The sequence below is a fragment of the Mobula hypostoma genome, chromosome 10 (genome assembly GCF_963921235.1).
Source record: "Mobula hypostoma chromosome 10, sMobHyp1.1, whole genome shotgun sequence".
Lineage (NCBI taxonomy): Eukaryota > Metazoa > Chordata > Chondrichthyes > Myliobatiformes > Myliobatidae > Mobula > Mobula hypostoma.
Window position 1 is genome coordinate 66,606,321 of NC_086106.1, and position 17,752 is coordinate 66,624,072.

The following is a 17,752-nucleotide window of genomic DNA, read 5'->3' on the forward strand; positions in this document are numbered from 1 at the left end:
TTACCCAGGTTAGGGTGCAGCTGAACTAAGCTACGCAGCACAAATCTATAGTTCAGGATTAGAGTACAGCAAGAAGAAAATTGGTGAAGCATAATGACAACATCCCTTTTCTAAATCATTACTAATAGCCACAATTGAGCCTGTAGGATTAATGAAACTTTTCACCAAATTCTAGAAGTTGGCAGTTCAACTGCATCAAGATTTTATAGGTTTTATAAATAGCAATATGGCAGTAATTGAGATGACACCAATCACAAGTTTCTAGAACAACGGCATGTAACTGCAAGAATGAAAAAGCAGAAAGAGCCATCAAAACTGACATTCTTAAAACAATGTGAAACATTGACAATAATACAGTATGTGGCCAACCCTAAACATTGATTAACTACTTGACATTGAACTGGACTAATTGTCTGCAACACAACTCTCCAAATATTCACGTCCACTTCACGCTTGCTCCTCAAGTCTTCTCTGACTTTTGTACCTGAGTGTTGAAATGCAAAAACTGGAGAAGAGCTGGGGATCAGTTATCAGTGCACCCAACCTTCTGCTCTGCCACTAAATTCAGCAATGAAATTGCAAGTTCAGCAATGAAGGCAGACCCAAGGTGGTCGAATATAACTGAATTTATATGAATAGGACCTCCCATCCCAAATATAAAAAGAACAAATGTAAGTGACTTACATTTTCTTTATGTTTTGCTTTCATGTTTTTAATTAATTTCTATCACTTTAGGGTGTCTGAATTAAATTTGATTTACTTTTATTTAGAAATATAGTATTTTTAAATTATGTTGCTATTTGAATCAAAGACACTTAAAAACTAGGCAGCGCTTCAGAATATACTACTCATAGTCACATCATTGTTCCTTGCCCACACTGCTTTGCAGTGTGACTCTTGGATACCAAAGTTCAGCTCAGCAGGCTCTTCATTTCCAAAGCAATTTAGATCATGTAGATAGGTATCACTAGAGGTAGGACAATCTTAAAGAGCAGCACGTTATAATAATAATAATAGGCATCCATGAGTCTCGTGAGACCATCGATTTGTGTCTTGGAAGGCTTCCAGGGCAGACCTGGGCAAGGTTGTATGGAAGACCAGCAGTTGCCCATGCTGCAAGTCTCCCCTCTCCATGCCACCAATGTTGTCCAAGGGAAGGGCACTGGGGCCGATACAGCTTGGCACCGGTGTCGTCGCAGAGCAATGTGTGGTTAAGTGCCTTGCTCAAGGACACAACACGCTGCCTCAGGTGAGACTCAAACTAGTGACCTTCAGATCACTAGACCGACGCCTTAACCTCTTGGCTACGCGCCAAAACCAGCAGCATGTTATACAGCATGAAAACAGGTCTTCAGCCCAAGTCTGCACTGATATTTCCTCTGCTCATTTACTTTATATTCTCTGTGCACCTCTACTAACTCTCCCTGACTCTACCACCTACACACTAGGGGATATTTATAATGGCCAATTAACAAACAACCTATCCATGTCGCAAGAAGGTGCCAGCGACCAATGGTGACATTTTGCAGACAGCTCACAAAACTACCACATACTTGAGTAAATATACTTCTGAACTGTGAGCACTGCAGTCTTCATCCTGTAATTTCCCCTTCAACGATGTACTTTTGAATCACTTAACGTTCTGACACTTTTGTTATCTCCTGGGGGTTTAGTGAACTAGGCTCTCGAGAATGCAGGTATGGCTGGGGCATCTATCGCTGGGGGTGGACGCTATATTGAGGCTTGACAGTGGAAGACAAACCCATGGTTGGTGCCATTACCTCCTCGCCAATTAAAGTGTCAAGCAAGATTAAAATCATCGAGGACGAGAGCAGAAAACCATAGTCATACTTTATTGATCCCGCGGGAAATTGGTTTTCATTACAGTTGCACCATAAATAACAAATAGTAATAGAACCATAAATAGTTAAATAGTAATATGTAAATTATGCCAGTAAATTATGAAATAAGTCCAGGACCAGCCTATTGGCTCAAGGTGTCTGACCCTCCAAGGGAGGAGTTGTAAAGTATGATGGCCACAGGCAGGAATGGCTTCCTATGACGCTCTGTGTTGCATCTCAGTGAAATGAGTCTCTGGCTGAATGTACTCCTGTGCCCACCCAGTACATTATGTAGTGGATGGGAGACATTGACCAAGATGGCATGCAACTTAGACAGCATCCTCTTTTTAGACACCACCGTCAGAGAGTCCAGTTCCATCCCCACAACATCACTGGCCTTACGAATGAGTTTGTTGATTCTGTTGGTGTCTACTACCCTCAGCCTGCTGCCCCAGCACATAACAGCAAACATGATAGCACTGGCCACCACAGACTCATAGAACATCCTCAGCATCGTCCGGCAGACATTAAAGGACCTCAGTCTCCTCAGGAAATAGAGACGGCTCTGACCCTTCTTGTAGACAGCTTCAGTGTCCTTTGACCAGTCCAGTTTATTGTCAATTTGTATCCCCAAGTATTTGTAATCCTCCACCAGGTCCACACCGACCCCCTCGATGGAAACAGGGGTCACCGGTACCTTAGCTTTCCTCAGGTCTACTACCAGCTCCTTAGTCTTTTTCACATTAAGCTGCAGATAATTCTGCTCACACCATGTGACAAAGTTTCCTACCGTAGCCCTGTACTCAGCCTCATCTCCCTTGCTGATGCATCCAACTATGGCAGAGTCATCCAAAACTTCTGAAGATGACAAGACTCTGTGCAGTAGTTGAAGTCCGAGGTGTAAATGGTGAAGAGAAAGGGAGACAAGACAGTCCCATGGAGCCCCAGTGCTGCTGATCACTCTGTCAGACACACAGTGTTGCAAGCACATGTACTGTGGTCTGCCAGTCAGGTAATCAAGAATCCATGATACCAGGGAAGCATCCACCTGCATCGCTGTCAGCTTCTCCCCCAGCAGAGCAGGGCGGATGGTGTTGAACGCACTGGAGAAGTCAAAAAACATGACCCTCACAGTGCTCACTGGCTTGTCCAGGTGGGCGTAGACACGGTTCAGCAGGTAGACGATGGCATCCTCAACTCCTAGTCGGGGCTGATAGGCGAACTGGAGGGGATCTAAGTGTGGCCTGACCATAGGCCGAAGCAGCTCCAGAGCAAGTCTCTCCAGGGTCTTCATGATGTGGGAGGTCAGTGCCACCGGTCTGTAGTCATTGAGGCCGCTGGGGCGCAGCGTCTTCGGCACAGGGACGAGGCAGGACGTCTTCCACAGTACAGGAACCCTCCAGAGCCTCAGGCTCAGGTTGAATACATGGCGAAGTACTTCACATAGCTGAGGGGCACAGGCTTTGAGCACCCTGGTACTGACACCATCCGGACCTGCAGCCTTGCTTGGGTTGAGATGTTTCAGCTGTCTTCTCACCTGTTCAGCTGTGAAGCCCACCGTGGTGGTTTCATGTGGGGAGGGGTATAGTCATGAGAGCAGGGTGGGGGACTGTGAGGAGGGGTAGGAGGGGAGAGTGGAATGTGTGTTGGTTGGGGGCCGACAACAGATGGCTCATGTGGGGTATGGGCAGGGGTCACAATGTCAAATCTGTTAAAGAACAGGTTAAGTTCATTGGCCCTGTCCACACTGCCTTCCGCTCCTCTGTTGCTAGTTTGACGGAACCCAGTAATGGTCCTGATCCCCCTCCAGACCTCTCATGTTGTTCTGCTGGAGTAGAAACGAATAGATGTTCAGCGATGTCTGCCTACGTTCAGTCAGTCTCCCTCTGTTCTCACTACTACCATCTGGTAGAAGCTGCAGGAGTCTGAGTTCCATGCCACCAGGTTGAGGAGTAGTTGTTGCCCTGTAGCCATCGGGCTCCTGGACAGGCATCACTCACCTCAGCCCTGAACTGGCTCTGCAGCTGTGCACTCACTTTCCATGTTTTTGTTTACTTTTTAAAAAAAAATTATTTGTGCTATTTGTCTTCTTTTGCAAATTGGATATGTGGCAGTCTTGTAAGTGATTTTTAGTGAATTCTATTGTGTTTCTTTGTTTTTGTGAGTGTCTGCAAGAAAATGAATCTCAAGGTTGTACATGATAGACATACTTCAATAATAAATTTGAACTTTGAATGTGTCTTCAGGATGCAGAATACACATGGTCACAGGACAAACATGCAAATTCTATACAACACTGGAGGTCTGGTTTGAACCCAGGTCAGTGGAGACATAAAGACACAGCTCCAAGCTCCACAAAACCAATGTGCTGCCCCAAGTGCAGCCAAAATATCAATGCTTATACAGCTGGAAAAATAGATGCATGAAAACCTGAATAGCAGTGTGGTATATTCTCAGGAAGGCTATGTATTCTGAAATCCTGAACTTCAGCAAATTTAATTTGGAACAGGTCCTGACATTTGAATGTCCACCGTCATTCTGCAGTACTTTATCTGAATTGACAGGACATATACAGATGAACACTTAGAACCAAGTTGCTGTTTTTTAAACAATTAAAACTGGCAGCTGATTTTCAGTGTAAACATAGATAGTTGCCCTCTTCTAATTTAAAAATGCACCTGCAAGGAAGGTCATAATTTGTCAGGCCAGAATCTGAGATATTTCAAAGAAATTAGTAGCCCTGTAAACAGACAGGTTTCTGAAAAGGAAACATGACTCACTTTTACAGAATTTATTTTGCTATTATAAAAACTGTCAGAACAATCCATTAAAAGTGAACAATGGCATCTAAGTGCCTGAAGTTGGAAACTATGTTTAATTTGATCTGAAGCACAGAGAATTGGGCACAGGGATGAAGCACAATGGGAGGCAGTTACACAAGTGCTATATTCTGACACGAGACTCAATCTTGTATTTAACCCCCACCCCTCAACAATCCCTGACTCTTGGAATTCTAATGCCATCAAAAGATGACTAATTTGAAAACCAAATTTCTTCGTCTCTTTCTTGTTGTCTTAACCACCAAGAGCAACCAATCCAGCTTAGTGTGCAGCAGTTAGGGTGACACTATTACAGCTCAGGGTGTTAGAATTTGGAGCTCAATCCCAGCATCCTCTGTAAGGAATTTGTATATCCTTCCAATGGAATGCCTGGGTTTCCTCTGGGTGATCCGGTTTCCTCCCACAGTCAAAAGACATACCAGTTAGTAGGTTAATTGGTCATTGTAAATTGTCCTGTGATTCTGATCAAGATAGCACTTGCATACAACATGCCCTCAGTTGACATCTTCTGGCTAGACCACAAGACTATTTATTTCTCTTCCTTTAAACTGATCCTGAATATGGCTTTGGAACTGTTGGAATCTGTGATTTGAAGTTTGGAGATCATTTGGGTGATTCAGGGCTTTGCTGTCTCCAAGAGTCTGGAAGGCTGCAAGCGCAAGCCTTGTGGCAAGGAGGCTGTGGGAGGCATGAGTCCATTTCATCGATTAAAGCTTTCGTTGTTCACTGATTAAAGCGACAAGGGAGATTGAAACATTGAGGCAAATGCGGATGGTGAGTGTCAGCTGCCTGCCTTCTGATCGTTGGTGGGATCGCTCGGCTGCCGGAGAGGGGAGCCTGTGTGGCCTGCTGCTGTGCCAGGAGGATGTTACCAAGGTTTATCTGTGTTTATGGATAAGGATATAGATTTGGAATGTGGACTTTTTTTTCCAGTCTTACGGTTTTTGATATTCTATGTTCTGACCCATTCTTTTTTTGGTGTGTGGTAAGAGGTTTCGGGGGATGATGTTCTTGTTGTGATTTTTTTGTTAGTTACTTAGTGTGTAGAGAGAAGGATTTGGAGGCTGATGTTCATTTTGTGTTTTGTGTGGGAGGATGGGGATTGGGGGTTGATGTTCTTGTTGCGTTTTTGGGCAAGAAGAAGGGTATCTGGGGGCCTGTGTTCTTCCAGTGTTTTGAGTGAGGGAGGGGAGTTTGGGGATTAATGATGGCGTTGCCGTTCTCTGAGAAAAATCTCAGAGCCGTATACTTTCATAATAAATAAACCTTTTGGCCTTTGATCAGGCTAGGGTTAAATCAAGGGTTGCTGGTGGCGTGGATTGAAGGGCTGCAAAAACCTATTCCACTCAGTGTCTCCAAATAAAATAAAATTTTATTTAAACTCTCCCTCACTTTGTGTATATTGATCTTAACTCTAGGGGAAAAGAAAAACACAACACAGAAAATGAAAAGTGCATCAAATTAACGTTTTAAATAGTCGCCATAACAAAGATAAAATAGGAAACTGAAAGAAAAAAATACCAGAGCACAACATTGGATGGATTAGGAAACATGCCAATGATGTCTAATAATTAATACAGATGCTAGAAACCTGAAGTAAAAATAGAAAATGCTAAAGATAGTCAGCAGGTCAGGCAGCATCTATGGAGAGCAAAATAGAGTGAAAACTGATATAGCTGTCCTTTCTTCAGAACTGGGGAAATTTACAAAACAGGTATGTTTGAAATTGTATACATGAAAAAAAATAAATGGGACTATCTGTAGTAGGGTTAGGATCATAAAACAAATTGAGACAAATTGGTGTGAACTTAGAGGGGTTACTGAGGGCTTATAAATTGCCTTAGAAGGCATAAATAGGAGAAAAACACTGCTGGACATGAAATGCAGATAATCAGCAAATACTATGTTCTGAAATAAAGGTGAATGCTGAGAACAAGCAACATCTGTGAAGAGTGAAAAACTGAGTCACATCAGAATTGGTTAGGAACTGAAAACTGAAATATCAGAGCTATTGGAATTTTAAGAGAAAATCTAAAATAATGGAAACCGGTAAAGAGAAAAACAGAACCAAAGCCCCAGATTGATAACTTTCAGCACTATGATAGGTCATCAATGCACTTTGCCAACTCTGCTTCTCAAGTCCCATAGATGCTGCCAAGGCAATCTCGCACCCCAAGCATTCCCTGCTCTTACATCAGTGCAAACAAATCCTGATGCAAAACAGAAAGAAAGGGCTGACAATTTGCAATTGCTGAATTCAACATTCAGCTCAGAGGTTTAGTGTGCAATAAAGCAATAGGGGGAGGACAATGGGGAAGGAGTTGGGAATGAAGGGTAGGGGAGTGGACGGGAAGAGGGAGAGCGAGATAGCGAGATGCAGAGATAACAGAGTGGATGTGGGAGCAGGATGGAGAATTGAAGCAGCAGCCTACTTTAACCTCAAGGTCACCCTCACAGACTTGAAAGAGGTCACATAATGCAGTACATCAATGTGCAGATTTCCAAGTGAGTGATTTGAAAGAAGTATATTTGGGTCTTCGTATAAATCAAAGGGAAGAAATTATTTTTTTTTAAGAGTTTTGCGCTTTGAAGAGATCATAAGGAGGAAATGGGTATTCTTGGAGAAAAAGGAAAGATGCAGGGAGTCACAGAAGAAACTGCCTCTTGAAAGGGGAAGATGCATCTGATGGTGGCTCTGACCTTTCCCACTTTCCTCCTACAGCATTCTTCTTCATTTCAGATTTCTAGTAAATGCTATATATGGCATTTCCATGCTAAAAATGTAAATACACTGTATATTAAAGAGAAGTGGGAGAAAGAAGTGGGGTTGGTACTTTCAGAGGAGGCTTGGGGGAAAATCTGCAGCTTTCAATGGTCCTCGACTAATTCTTTGACTTGGAGAGAACATTGTTGGAAAAACATTATAAGATACTTCAAGACCCCATATCAGGAAAAATATAAAGATACAAATGTGATGTGTTGGAGAAGGTGCGGGTCCAAGGAGGCAAATCATTTTCATATTTTCTGGGATTGCCCTAAATTAAGTCTATTTTGGGAAGGTATTCATAGAACATTAGTTAAGGTACTCAGGTCCCAGATACCTCTGAACTTTGAGACGCTCTATTTGGGGCATGTATTGTTCCTTGAACAGAAGGAAGATATAAAGTTGCTGCAGGCCCTCTTAGCGGCAAGTAAGAAATCAATCACTAGAAAATGGCTAAATCCAATACCACCTACATTAGAAGATTGGTACGAAATTATCTTGGAAATATTTAAAATGGAAAAGTTGACCTACTCCCTGAGAACTCAAAAAGAAACATTTTATCAAATCTGGAATAAATGGATTGAATATATAACCCCAATGCGAGCAGACTTTAGATGACTCTCCTAATGATTTATATTGCTCTTCTCATCAACACAGTAATATTGCTAACGTAAGCACCCCTAGTCTAAATGTTTCTTGTTTTTTTTTGGAAAATAGAGAATTAACACAAGTAAAGGGAAAGATTTGGGAAAGGGATAAAAAAAAAAGAAAAAATTAAGTAAATAAGTACATAGGGATTGGATAATTATGTCTGCGGGCAGGAACAAGCACGAACAAATTGGGATATAAACACCTACAATGGTTGGTATATAGGCTTGTATGCAACATTTTGGACCAGTGGAAATGGTCCAGAAGGGTTGTATGGAAACTATTATTACCATTTTTCTTAACAACTAATTTCATTACTTAGCCTAATAGGTTAGATTTACCACAGTACATAATTATCTATTTAAATGTTTATTTTGCTTTTATATCATCTCAATGTGTACTTAAGAATGTATAAATAATTGTAGTTTTATACATATAAAAAAATGGAAAAGGTTATATGTGTGAAAAAAGTACATGATAATTGTGAACTTCTTATCCAAATAAAAATAAAATTAAAAAAAAAGAAAAATCACATACATCAAAGACAAACAACCAACGCGCAGAAGACAACAAACTGCAAATACAAAAGAAAAAAATAACAATAAATAAACAATAAAGGTCAAGAACACAAGCTGTGGAGTCCTTAAAGGTGAGACATAAGTTGTGGAAACAGTTCAGTGATTGGGTGAGTGAGGTTATTCCCTCTGGTTCAAGAGACTGATAGTTGAAGGGTAATAACTGTTCCTGAATCTGGTGAAGTGGGACATGAGGCTCCTATACCTTCTTCCGGATGGCAACAGCAAGAAGAGAGCATAGCGCCTTGATGGCTGGGTTTCCTGATGATGGATACAGCTGTGCTGAATGGTGGGGAGGACTTTATTTGTGATGGACTGGGCTGTATCCACTACTTTCTGTAGTTTTTTTTCCATTCGAAGGCATTGTTATTTCCTTACTAGGCTGTGATGCAACCAGTCAGGATACTCTCCACGGTGCACCTATAGAAGTTTTTCAAAGTTTCAGATGATGGCTTGAATCTGTGCAAATTTCTAAGAAAGTTGAGGCACACTGCTGTGCCTTCTTTGTACTGGCACTTACGTGCTAGACCCAGGACAGATCCTTTAAAATGATAATGCCGAGGAATTTAAAGTTGCTAACCTTCTCTACTTCTGATCTTGAAGAGTATTAACTCCCATTTCCTTCCCCTGAAGTCAATAATCAGCAATCTGGTTTTGCTGTAAGAGGTTGTTGTGGCACCATTCAGCCAGATTTTCAATTTCTTTTCTGTATACTAATTCATCACCACTTTTAATTCAGCCAACAGCAGTAGTGTTGTCTGCAAACTTAAATATGGCATTGGAGCTGTACTTAGCCTCACAGTTAAAAATATAAAGAGAGCAGAGCAGCGGGCTAAGCATACAGCCTAATGGTGCACCTACGCTGATGGTGATAGTGGAGATGGTATTGGCTGCCATTAACAAACTCTTAGCATCCTTTCTCAGTTGGCATCAATCTGTGTTAACTTCTCTTGATGTTCATCCTATCACTAATATTCTGCCTGTTCCCTCCATCCCAACCCCTTAAATTCACCTGCTTTCTATATTTTTGCTACAATAGGATTTTGAAGGATAAGGAAATAAAGACTTAGATGGATCAAACAAGTATAACTGTCATGATTTTGCAATGCTGCTTTCAAAATATAACGGAGAAATATATTAGATTTTATTTTTTCATTCAGAGTAAAGTATGCCAATAAAATCTATTTAACATATATTACACACTGCAATAGATCTATAAGCCATTTTAAAGTTTAACTGGTCATTTAAAAAAATAACCTTTTGATCTGCAAGAGTAAAACCACAATGTGCTGTGCTGCAAGGTACAGTGGTATGCAAAAGTTTGGGCACCCTAGTCAAAATTTCTGTTACAGTGAATAGTTAAGTGAGTAGAAGATGAACTGATCTCCAAAAGTCATAAAGTTAAAGATGAAACATTCTTTTCAACATTTTAAGCAAAATTAGTGTATTATTTTTGTTTTGTACAATTTCAGAGTGAAAAAAAGGAAAGGAGCACCATGCAAAAATTTGGGCACCCAAAGAGATTTGAGCTCTCCATATAACCATATAACAATTACAGCACGGAAACAGGCCATCTCAGCCCTCCTAGTCCGTGCCGAACTCTTACTCTCACTGAGTCCCACCCACCTGCACTCAGCCTATAACCCTCCATTCCTTTCCTGTCCATATATCTATCCAATTTAACTTTAAATGACAACATCGAACCTGCCTCAACCACTTCCGCTGGAAGCTCTCAGATAACTTTTACCAAGGTCTCAGACCTTAATTAGCTTGTTAGGGCTATGGGTTGATCACAGTCATTAGAAAAGGCCAAATGATGCAAATTTCAAAGCTTAATAAATACCCTGACTTCTCAAACCTTGTCCCAACAATCAGCAGCCATGGCCTCCTCTAAGCAGCTGCCTAGCACTCTGAAAATTAAAACATATGATGTCCACAAAGCAGGGGAATGCTATAAGAAGATAACAAAGCATTTTCAGATAGCCGTTTCCTCAGTTCGTAATGTAATTAAGAAGTTAACAGTTAACAGGAACAGTGGAGGTCAAATTGAGGTCTGGAAGACCAAGAAAACTTTCCGAGAGAACTGCTCATAGGATTGCAAGAAAGGCAAATCAAAACCCCCATTTGACTGCAAAAGACCTTCAGGAAGATCCTGCAGACTCTGGAGTGGTGGTGCACTGTTCTACTGTGCAGCAACACCTGCACAAATATGACCTTCATGAAAGAGCCATCAGGAGAAAACCTTTCCTGCGTCCTCACCACAAAATTCAGCATCAGAAGTTTGCAAAGGAACATCTAAACAAGCCTGTTGCATTTTGGAAACAAGTCCTGTGGACTGATGAAGTTAAAATAGAACATTTTGGCCGCAATGAGCAAAGGTATGTTTGGAGAAAAAAGGATGCAGAATTTCATGAAAAGAACACCTCTCCAACTGTTAAGCACAGGGGTGGATCGATCATGTTTTGGGCTTGTGTTGCAGCCAGCGGCACAGGGAACATTTCACTGGTAGAGGGAAGAATGAATTCAATTAAATACCAGCAAATTCAGGAAGCAAAGATCGCACCATCTGTAAAAAAGCTAAAGGTGAAAGGAGGATGGCTTCTACAACAGGATAATGATCTTAAACACACCTCAAAATCCATAAAGGACTTCCTTAAGAGGCACAAGCTGAAGGTTTTGCCATGGCCCTCATAGTCCCCTGAACTAAACATCATCAAAAATCTGTGGATAGACCTCAAAGGACCAGTGCATGCAAGATAACTCAAGAATCACACAGAACTAGAAGACTTTTGCAAGGAAGAATGAGCGAAAATCCCCCAAACAAGAATTGAAAGACTCTTAGCTGGCTACAGAAAGCTGTGATACTTGCCAAAGGGGGTGTTACTAAGTACTGACCATGCAGGGTGCCTCAACTTTTGCTTTGGGCCCTTTTCCTTTTTTGTTATTTTGAAACTGTAAAAGATGGAAATAAAAGTAATCTTGCTGAAAATATTAAAGAAATGTGTCATCTTTAACTTTATGCCTTTTGGAAATCAAGTCATCTTTTACTTGCTTAACTATTCACAGTAACATAAATTTTGACCAGGGTGCCCAAACTTTTGCATGCCACTGTATGTTAACACTGTCAGGGAAAAAAAAATCAATACAATATCAAAATGCATTCACAGTTCCTTGCTCTACACTATTGGTATGTTTCACGGGTGTCCTTTTTGAAACCACTTACCACTACTCCAAACTGCTCTGATTCACAAAGGTCATCATATTCATCTTTAAACTGGGATAATGTATTGAGTTCATTCTGCTCTGGTAAAAACCTCACCAAGTTCTGTAAGTGAAATAACAAAACAGAAAATGCATTTGGTTCAACATAGCTTTTTATTTGATCTTAGCAGTATGAAAATGTCAGGTCTAAACTCCACAGTTAATCAGTGCCACTTTCCCATATGGTATGGTTTTCTTTAACCTTCTATAAACATAGTTGACACCAAATATGTGAGAATGTTTCAGAAATCTTCTGGGGTGAGAATGTTCTATATATCTTATTCCAGAGGAAGTACTACCATACTTAAAAGTTATATGCAAGTCTGTGTGCTTAACCATGTTAGATCCTAAGTAAACCAAAATACAATTTCTCTACTCTGACATTAAGGGAAATTCTGTCACTCCGTTCTTCCAACATCCTTTCTCACTTTTCTCCCTAAGTGGTGTTACGTCCTACTTGCATTAGTTACAGAGGGCTAATTAAAAAAAACTAATTACAAAGGGATGATAATGGTTGATTCAACACACTTTCTGTGCTAACGCTGATAATGGCAGGTTGCAAGAAAGTTGTCATCGAACCGGACAAAATAGTAGTTAATGTGGTTGGTGAGCTCATGGGTGACACCAAAATTGGTGGTATGGAGGACAGTGAAGAAGGATGTCTTAATGCCGCAACAGGATCTGAATCAACTGGAAAGGTGGGCCAGGGAACAGTAGATGGTATTTAACTCAGACCAGTGTTAAATATTGCATTTGGTAAGTTAAATGATGTATGGGACATGCACAGTAAATGGCAGGGCTTTGGAGAGTGGTATAGAACAGAGACCGAAGGGTTGGTACACAGTTCCCTTACACAGATAGACAGAGCACTGAAGAAAGCATTTGGCACATTTGCCTTCATTAGTCAGGACACAAGTTGAGATATCATCTGACAACTGCACAAGATGTTGGTTCGACCACATTATTAAACCAGGTAATTGGACTTCAGGGCAGCATCACTGCTGTATCACAGTGCCACATTCCATGCATTTTTCATCTGGATTAATGTAAAAACCTGCAGTTCTTTATTCTTCCTACTTTCTTTACAGACATTTTATGAATAATTTTAAAAACTCACTGCATTCCAGTGAGATTTCAACTTTACACGAGCAATTAGAGCACCCCTTCAATCCTGTATCTACCCAAAAATACTAGAAAGTACTTTTCATTACCAATCCTTAAAAGATACAGATCTGTTTGCTCTAAAAATTGGGGATAACAATATATACTTCTTGTTTTCAAATTTTTGTAAACAAATTCTTCAGAAAAAGAAAATCTGAAAATGTAATAATTAAGTAAATATCAATTCTAGTGATAAAATCCATGATGATATTAAGAAACTATGTTGCTCAGTTACTATCTTTCCAATTGCAGAGACTACCTTAATTATCTAGAAAGATTAAGGGAATAAAAGACAGTGATAGTTTTAAAACTGTATTTCTATCATTAAGGACATAATGAAGAGGAAAATGAAAACAATGTTTTAAATGAATGAATAAATCAAGATTACTATGTATTTTTGGATCAATTTGTTCAGGATTTTTGTCATTCATGATACTAATTATCACAAAATGTTTCAGATTTAAAAGAAAATTCTTAACCTGACTCTCTCTGTATAATAAAAGCAATACCAGTGTTCTGCATATAGTAAAATATAAGTGATTGTGAATAGTCTGTTTTAAATGAGCACAACTGAAGCAATGCCATTTAGTGATAAATAATCAACAATTCCAAAAATCGATTTTTAAATTGTTGAGGCACAGAGGTCTGGGACTGTTTCACGTAGAAATGGTGAACTGGAATTTACAGTTATTAGAAATGAGTTCTGACGCAGTGCCCTCCACAGGGGAAAAGTGAGCAGTACCAACTGTAATATTACCTTAACCATATTGATACACCATGAAGTACACACATTGTCCGGTCTCTACCTGAATCATGGACTCGCTGAGCTTTCCTTCATCCACTTCTAAAATGATACATTTGATTTCTTCATAAGGTATACGATATGAACCCAGGAAGATCGCTAAACAAAGAAGTATAATGTTATTCAACAACAAATTGCTTTTTGGGATTTAAAATGATGACACATTTAAAGAGTAGATCAGCATACAATTTTAAAAAATGCAACTATGAAAAGTATTAGCTTCTAGTGACTGATTATTACGCTGGAATTATTTTTCGAATTTTAAAAACTCAACAACATGCAAAATTATCTTTATCAATCACACCATTCCCGCTAGTACATGAATGGCTGCGAGTCTTGAGTATAGAGGGATGTCCCTTTCTGACAGAGATGAGGTGGAATTTTTTTAGCCAGGGGGTGGAGAAGCTGTGGAATTCATTGTCATTGACGGCTGTGGATGCCAAGTCACTGGGTATAACTGAAGTGGAGGTTGATAGGTTCTTGATCAGTCAAGGCGTCAAAGGTTAAGGGGAGAAGGCAAGTGAATGAGGTTAAGAGGGATAATAAATCAGCCATGATGAAATGGCAGAGCAGATTCAATGGGCCGAATGGCCTAATTCTGCTCCTATATCTTATGGTCTTAAAATTAGCACGGAGAACATGAGTCTGTAGGTTATGGAATCAGTTCAAAGGTGACTGAAGTTAACACACTGGTTCAGGAGTCTGATAGTTGAAGGATAAAATTGTTCTTGAAATTGGTGGTCTGGGATCTAAGAAGTGCATCTTTGCCAAGGCTTCCTCAAGTGGTAGTAAAAGTTGAGTCTGAATATTTTCAAGGCATAAATGATAAGGGGGCACAAGGGAATAAAGTTAATGCTACAATCAACTCAGCTATGATCTCATAAAAAAAATTAAGTTTGAAGCCCATTCCTGCTCCTGATTTGTGTGTTCATTTGTAAAATAGATAGCATGCAATGCAGTAATCCCCTAAATTACATATAAAGGACTTACATAAATTTTGAGCTGTTTTGGCATCTAAAATCTTTAATTCTTTCACTTTTTTTTTGGCAGGCACTACTTTTTTCTCCTCGGCTTGATCTACATCCTTCTTCACTGCAATTAAAAATTAACATTATTAGCAACTTACACGATAACAAATTGCAAAGACTCTGCTCAAATATTTAATAGTTTTAAGATGTCCTTTAAGATATACAAATTCAGCTGACTTAACAAAATTGGCTTTGAAGTATTTGGGAATCATGATAACAGCATCAGTGACACCAAGCACTTCAATATTTATAGCAAGAATGGGACATAAGGACATTTCTATTTCAACAGTCTTCCCTTGTTTAAGTACACCATTTTTGAAATACCGTTGTAATATTCCAAGGTTCCATGATCTGCCATGTGATAAAACAAAATCTGCTTTATATAATTAAGGGGTGCAAATGAGCCAGAATCTCCTCATTGTCCTTAAAGCAGTCTTCAAGATTTTCTCAAACCACTTGTAATAGCAAAGTGGTCTTAGTTCGTCAAAAAGCAGGCATCTCTGATATTAGAGCACTTAAATGGCTTTCTGAAATTGAATGAACTTTTAAGAAGCTGTTAAGATTAATTTACTTTGTTTGTTATTGTGAAGGAAATATTCATTTTAAACTGTGGCATATAGAGACTGAACATTAAACAACAACTTCAAAGGCTTCAGCCCAACTGCTATTGAAACCTTTGTCCACTCTATTAATAGCCCTGCCTCACTTCCTACCTTGTATTCTGTGCAAACTTCAACTCATCTGAGACACTTCTCCTTATATTCAAAATGGTGCCAAGTCATATTCATCCATCAAAGCTGTTCTTACCAAACCGCAATGGCAAGGACCATACCCCTTACACATTTAAAAATTCTCATCTTAGATTTCAAATTCAATTCAAGCCTCGCTTTCCCCCAGCAAACCTGCAGCCCTTGAGGACTGCTGTATGCACCTGATCAGAACCACTATTTGCAGTCTTTAAGTGCAATGATCTTTAGCATTCTTTATCACCCCCTTGCTTCTGATGGAAGATCTTGGAGCTCTAACGTTTACTGTGGTTTCTTTTTCCACAGATGGTACACGACCTGCTGAGTTTCTCCCCACTTATCCCCTTCCGTTTCCTATAGATTATTTTGCCAGAAAACTGTTCCTGCAGTAAAATCTCACAGAAAATATTACTATGTTATAGATGCCATATAAATGCAAACACCTGTAACAGAGATGGAAATATTCACTTTTACCCATGAATTATACAGGAAACTGGCAGCACAATTACATATGAAGAAGCAATAGAAGGCAAATGACCACAGTGATACTTCATGATTTTTTGGACAGAACAATGGAGAAAGTGTAATGGTACTGATCAAAGATATCATAGAAAAGCATTATGAAAAGGCATAAATGTGCAAGCATGGTGAAAATGTTATGCCAAATGAATCAATAATTTTCATTTTTTCATGACTTATGAATGTGATATAGTTTAACTGCAAAATAAATAAAAAGTTCAAATTAACAGTCTCTGCTTCTGTCAGGTGAACCAACTGCTCTCTCTTCTTTCATTTATATCTATTACAAATGTCCACAGAGTAAATTAAGTGAACCAACTAGGTTCAGATGTAATTTGAAAAGATAAGCTTTTGTAAATGCTCAATTAGTCAGCTTATCTTTATAAACAAGTTGTACATTGTACATGCATTCAAGATATAATTGCCCATACAATCCACAGTTTTGTGTCTCCAAAACTTTTAAACCCATCATAAAGAAAAATGGAAAGGGAAGCAGGTGAAAAGAAGGCTTTAATTCCAAAACAATGACATGTCCATCAATATAGTAATTCAGTACTATTTGTAAGGTACCCTTCAGGTCAGTTAAAACTTTTCACAGGTCCAGTTCATAGGTACAAACCACCTCAATGAAGATTCCATAATTTAAATTTTAATTTTCTTGTGACTTATTTCAAAGCTCAGTTAATCTTTGAGGTAATAATCACAAAATAAAATGTTGACAAACATTAGAGATCCACCATTTAGATCCAGTAAAATAATCATTTAATTACAACAGTGTATGACTCCAAAATCCCCTTCTTATAATCATAACATCATTAAAAGGTAAAAGTCATTATTCATTTCAATGCCTTCTATTCAGATCAGTTCTACTCCTAATTAAATATCACGACAAGAGCATTTCACAGACTGGGTAGCCTATGGGAATTGTTTCACCTCCTGACAACACAAAATCTTTCCACCATCTACAAGGCATCAGTCAAATGTGCGGTGCTATATTCACCATTTTACTAGATAAGTGCCACTCAGACACAAGTTTAACACCATTCAAGGTTAGTACTCAGGGTCACCATTCAAGGTTAGTACTTGGGGTCCACCATCCTAAACATTCATCCCACAAACTTGTGCACCACATTTCTCCAACAATCTCTCCCAAACTGTACTACTAAGATGGGAAAAAACTTTGTGTGCACAGAATGCCAATGAAATTTCAAAAATAAAAAGTGATCTTTAAAACTCAAAGTCGGCTCAGCAAGAGGTTATCTCCCCTTTGACAGAGAAACGGGGAACATGGTTTCAAAATAAGAAATGAAAAGAAAATTTATTCTATCAGAGGGAAGTAAGTCTTTGAAATTCTCTACCCCAGAAAGCTGCAAAGTCGGAATGACTTTAATATAGTTAAGGATGACTAACTCAGTAGTTAGGTCTGTAAATGAAGTCCAGCATTTTCTGGAGCAGGCAGGAATGTGGAGCTGACAATCAGTTTACCTTATTGAATGGTGGAGATGGATCAAGGAACCACATGGTCAGCTGCTCCTATTTCTAAGTCTTACTTTAATCCATTTCGGAA

At 39.4% G+C, this 17,752-nt stretch overlaps 1 protein-coding gene across 4 annotated transcripts in view; it reads right to left on the reverse strand.

Moving 5' to 3' along the window:
* Positions 1 to 17,752, reverse strand: part of diaph2 (diaphanous-related formin 2) — a 638,125-nt gene that overhangs the window by 271,727 nt on the left and 348,646 nt on the right. For all 4 annotated transcript variants that reach the window (XM_063060627.1, XM_063060626.1, XM_063060628.1 and 1 more), the window contains 3 exons: positions 14,883 to 14,984; positions 13,897 to 13,991; positions 11,892 to 11,993 (listed from right to left, as the gene is read on the reverse strand). In XM_063060627.1, the coding sequence (XP_062916697.1) occupies positions 11,892 to 11,993; positions 13,897 to 13,991; positions 14,883 to 14,984 (299 nt within the window). The remainder of the gene's footprint in view (positions 1 to 11,891; positions 11,994 to 13,896; positions 13,992 to 14,882; positions 14,985 to 17,752) is intronic.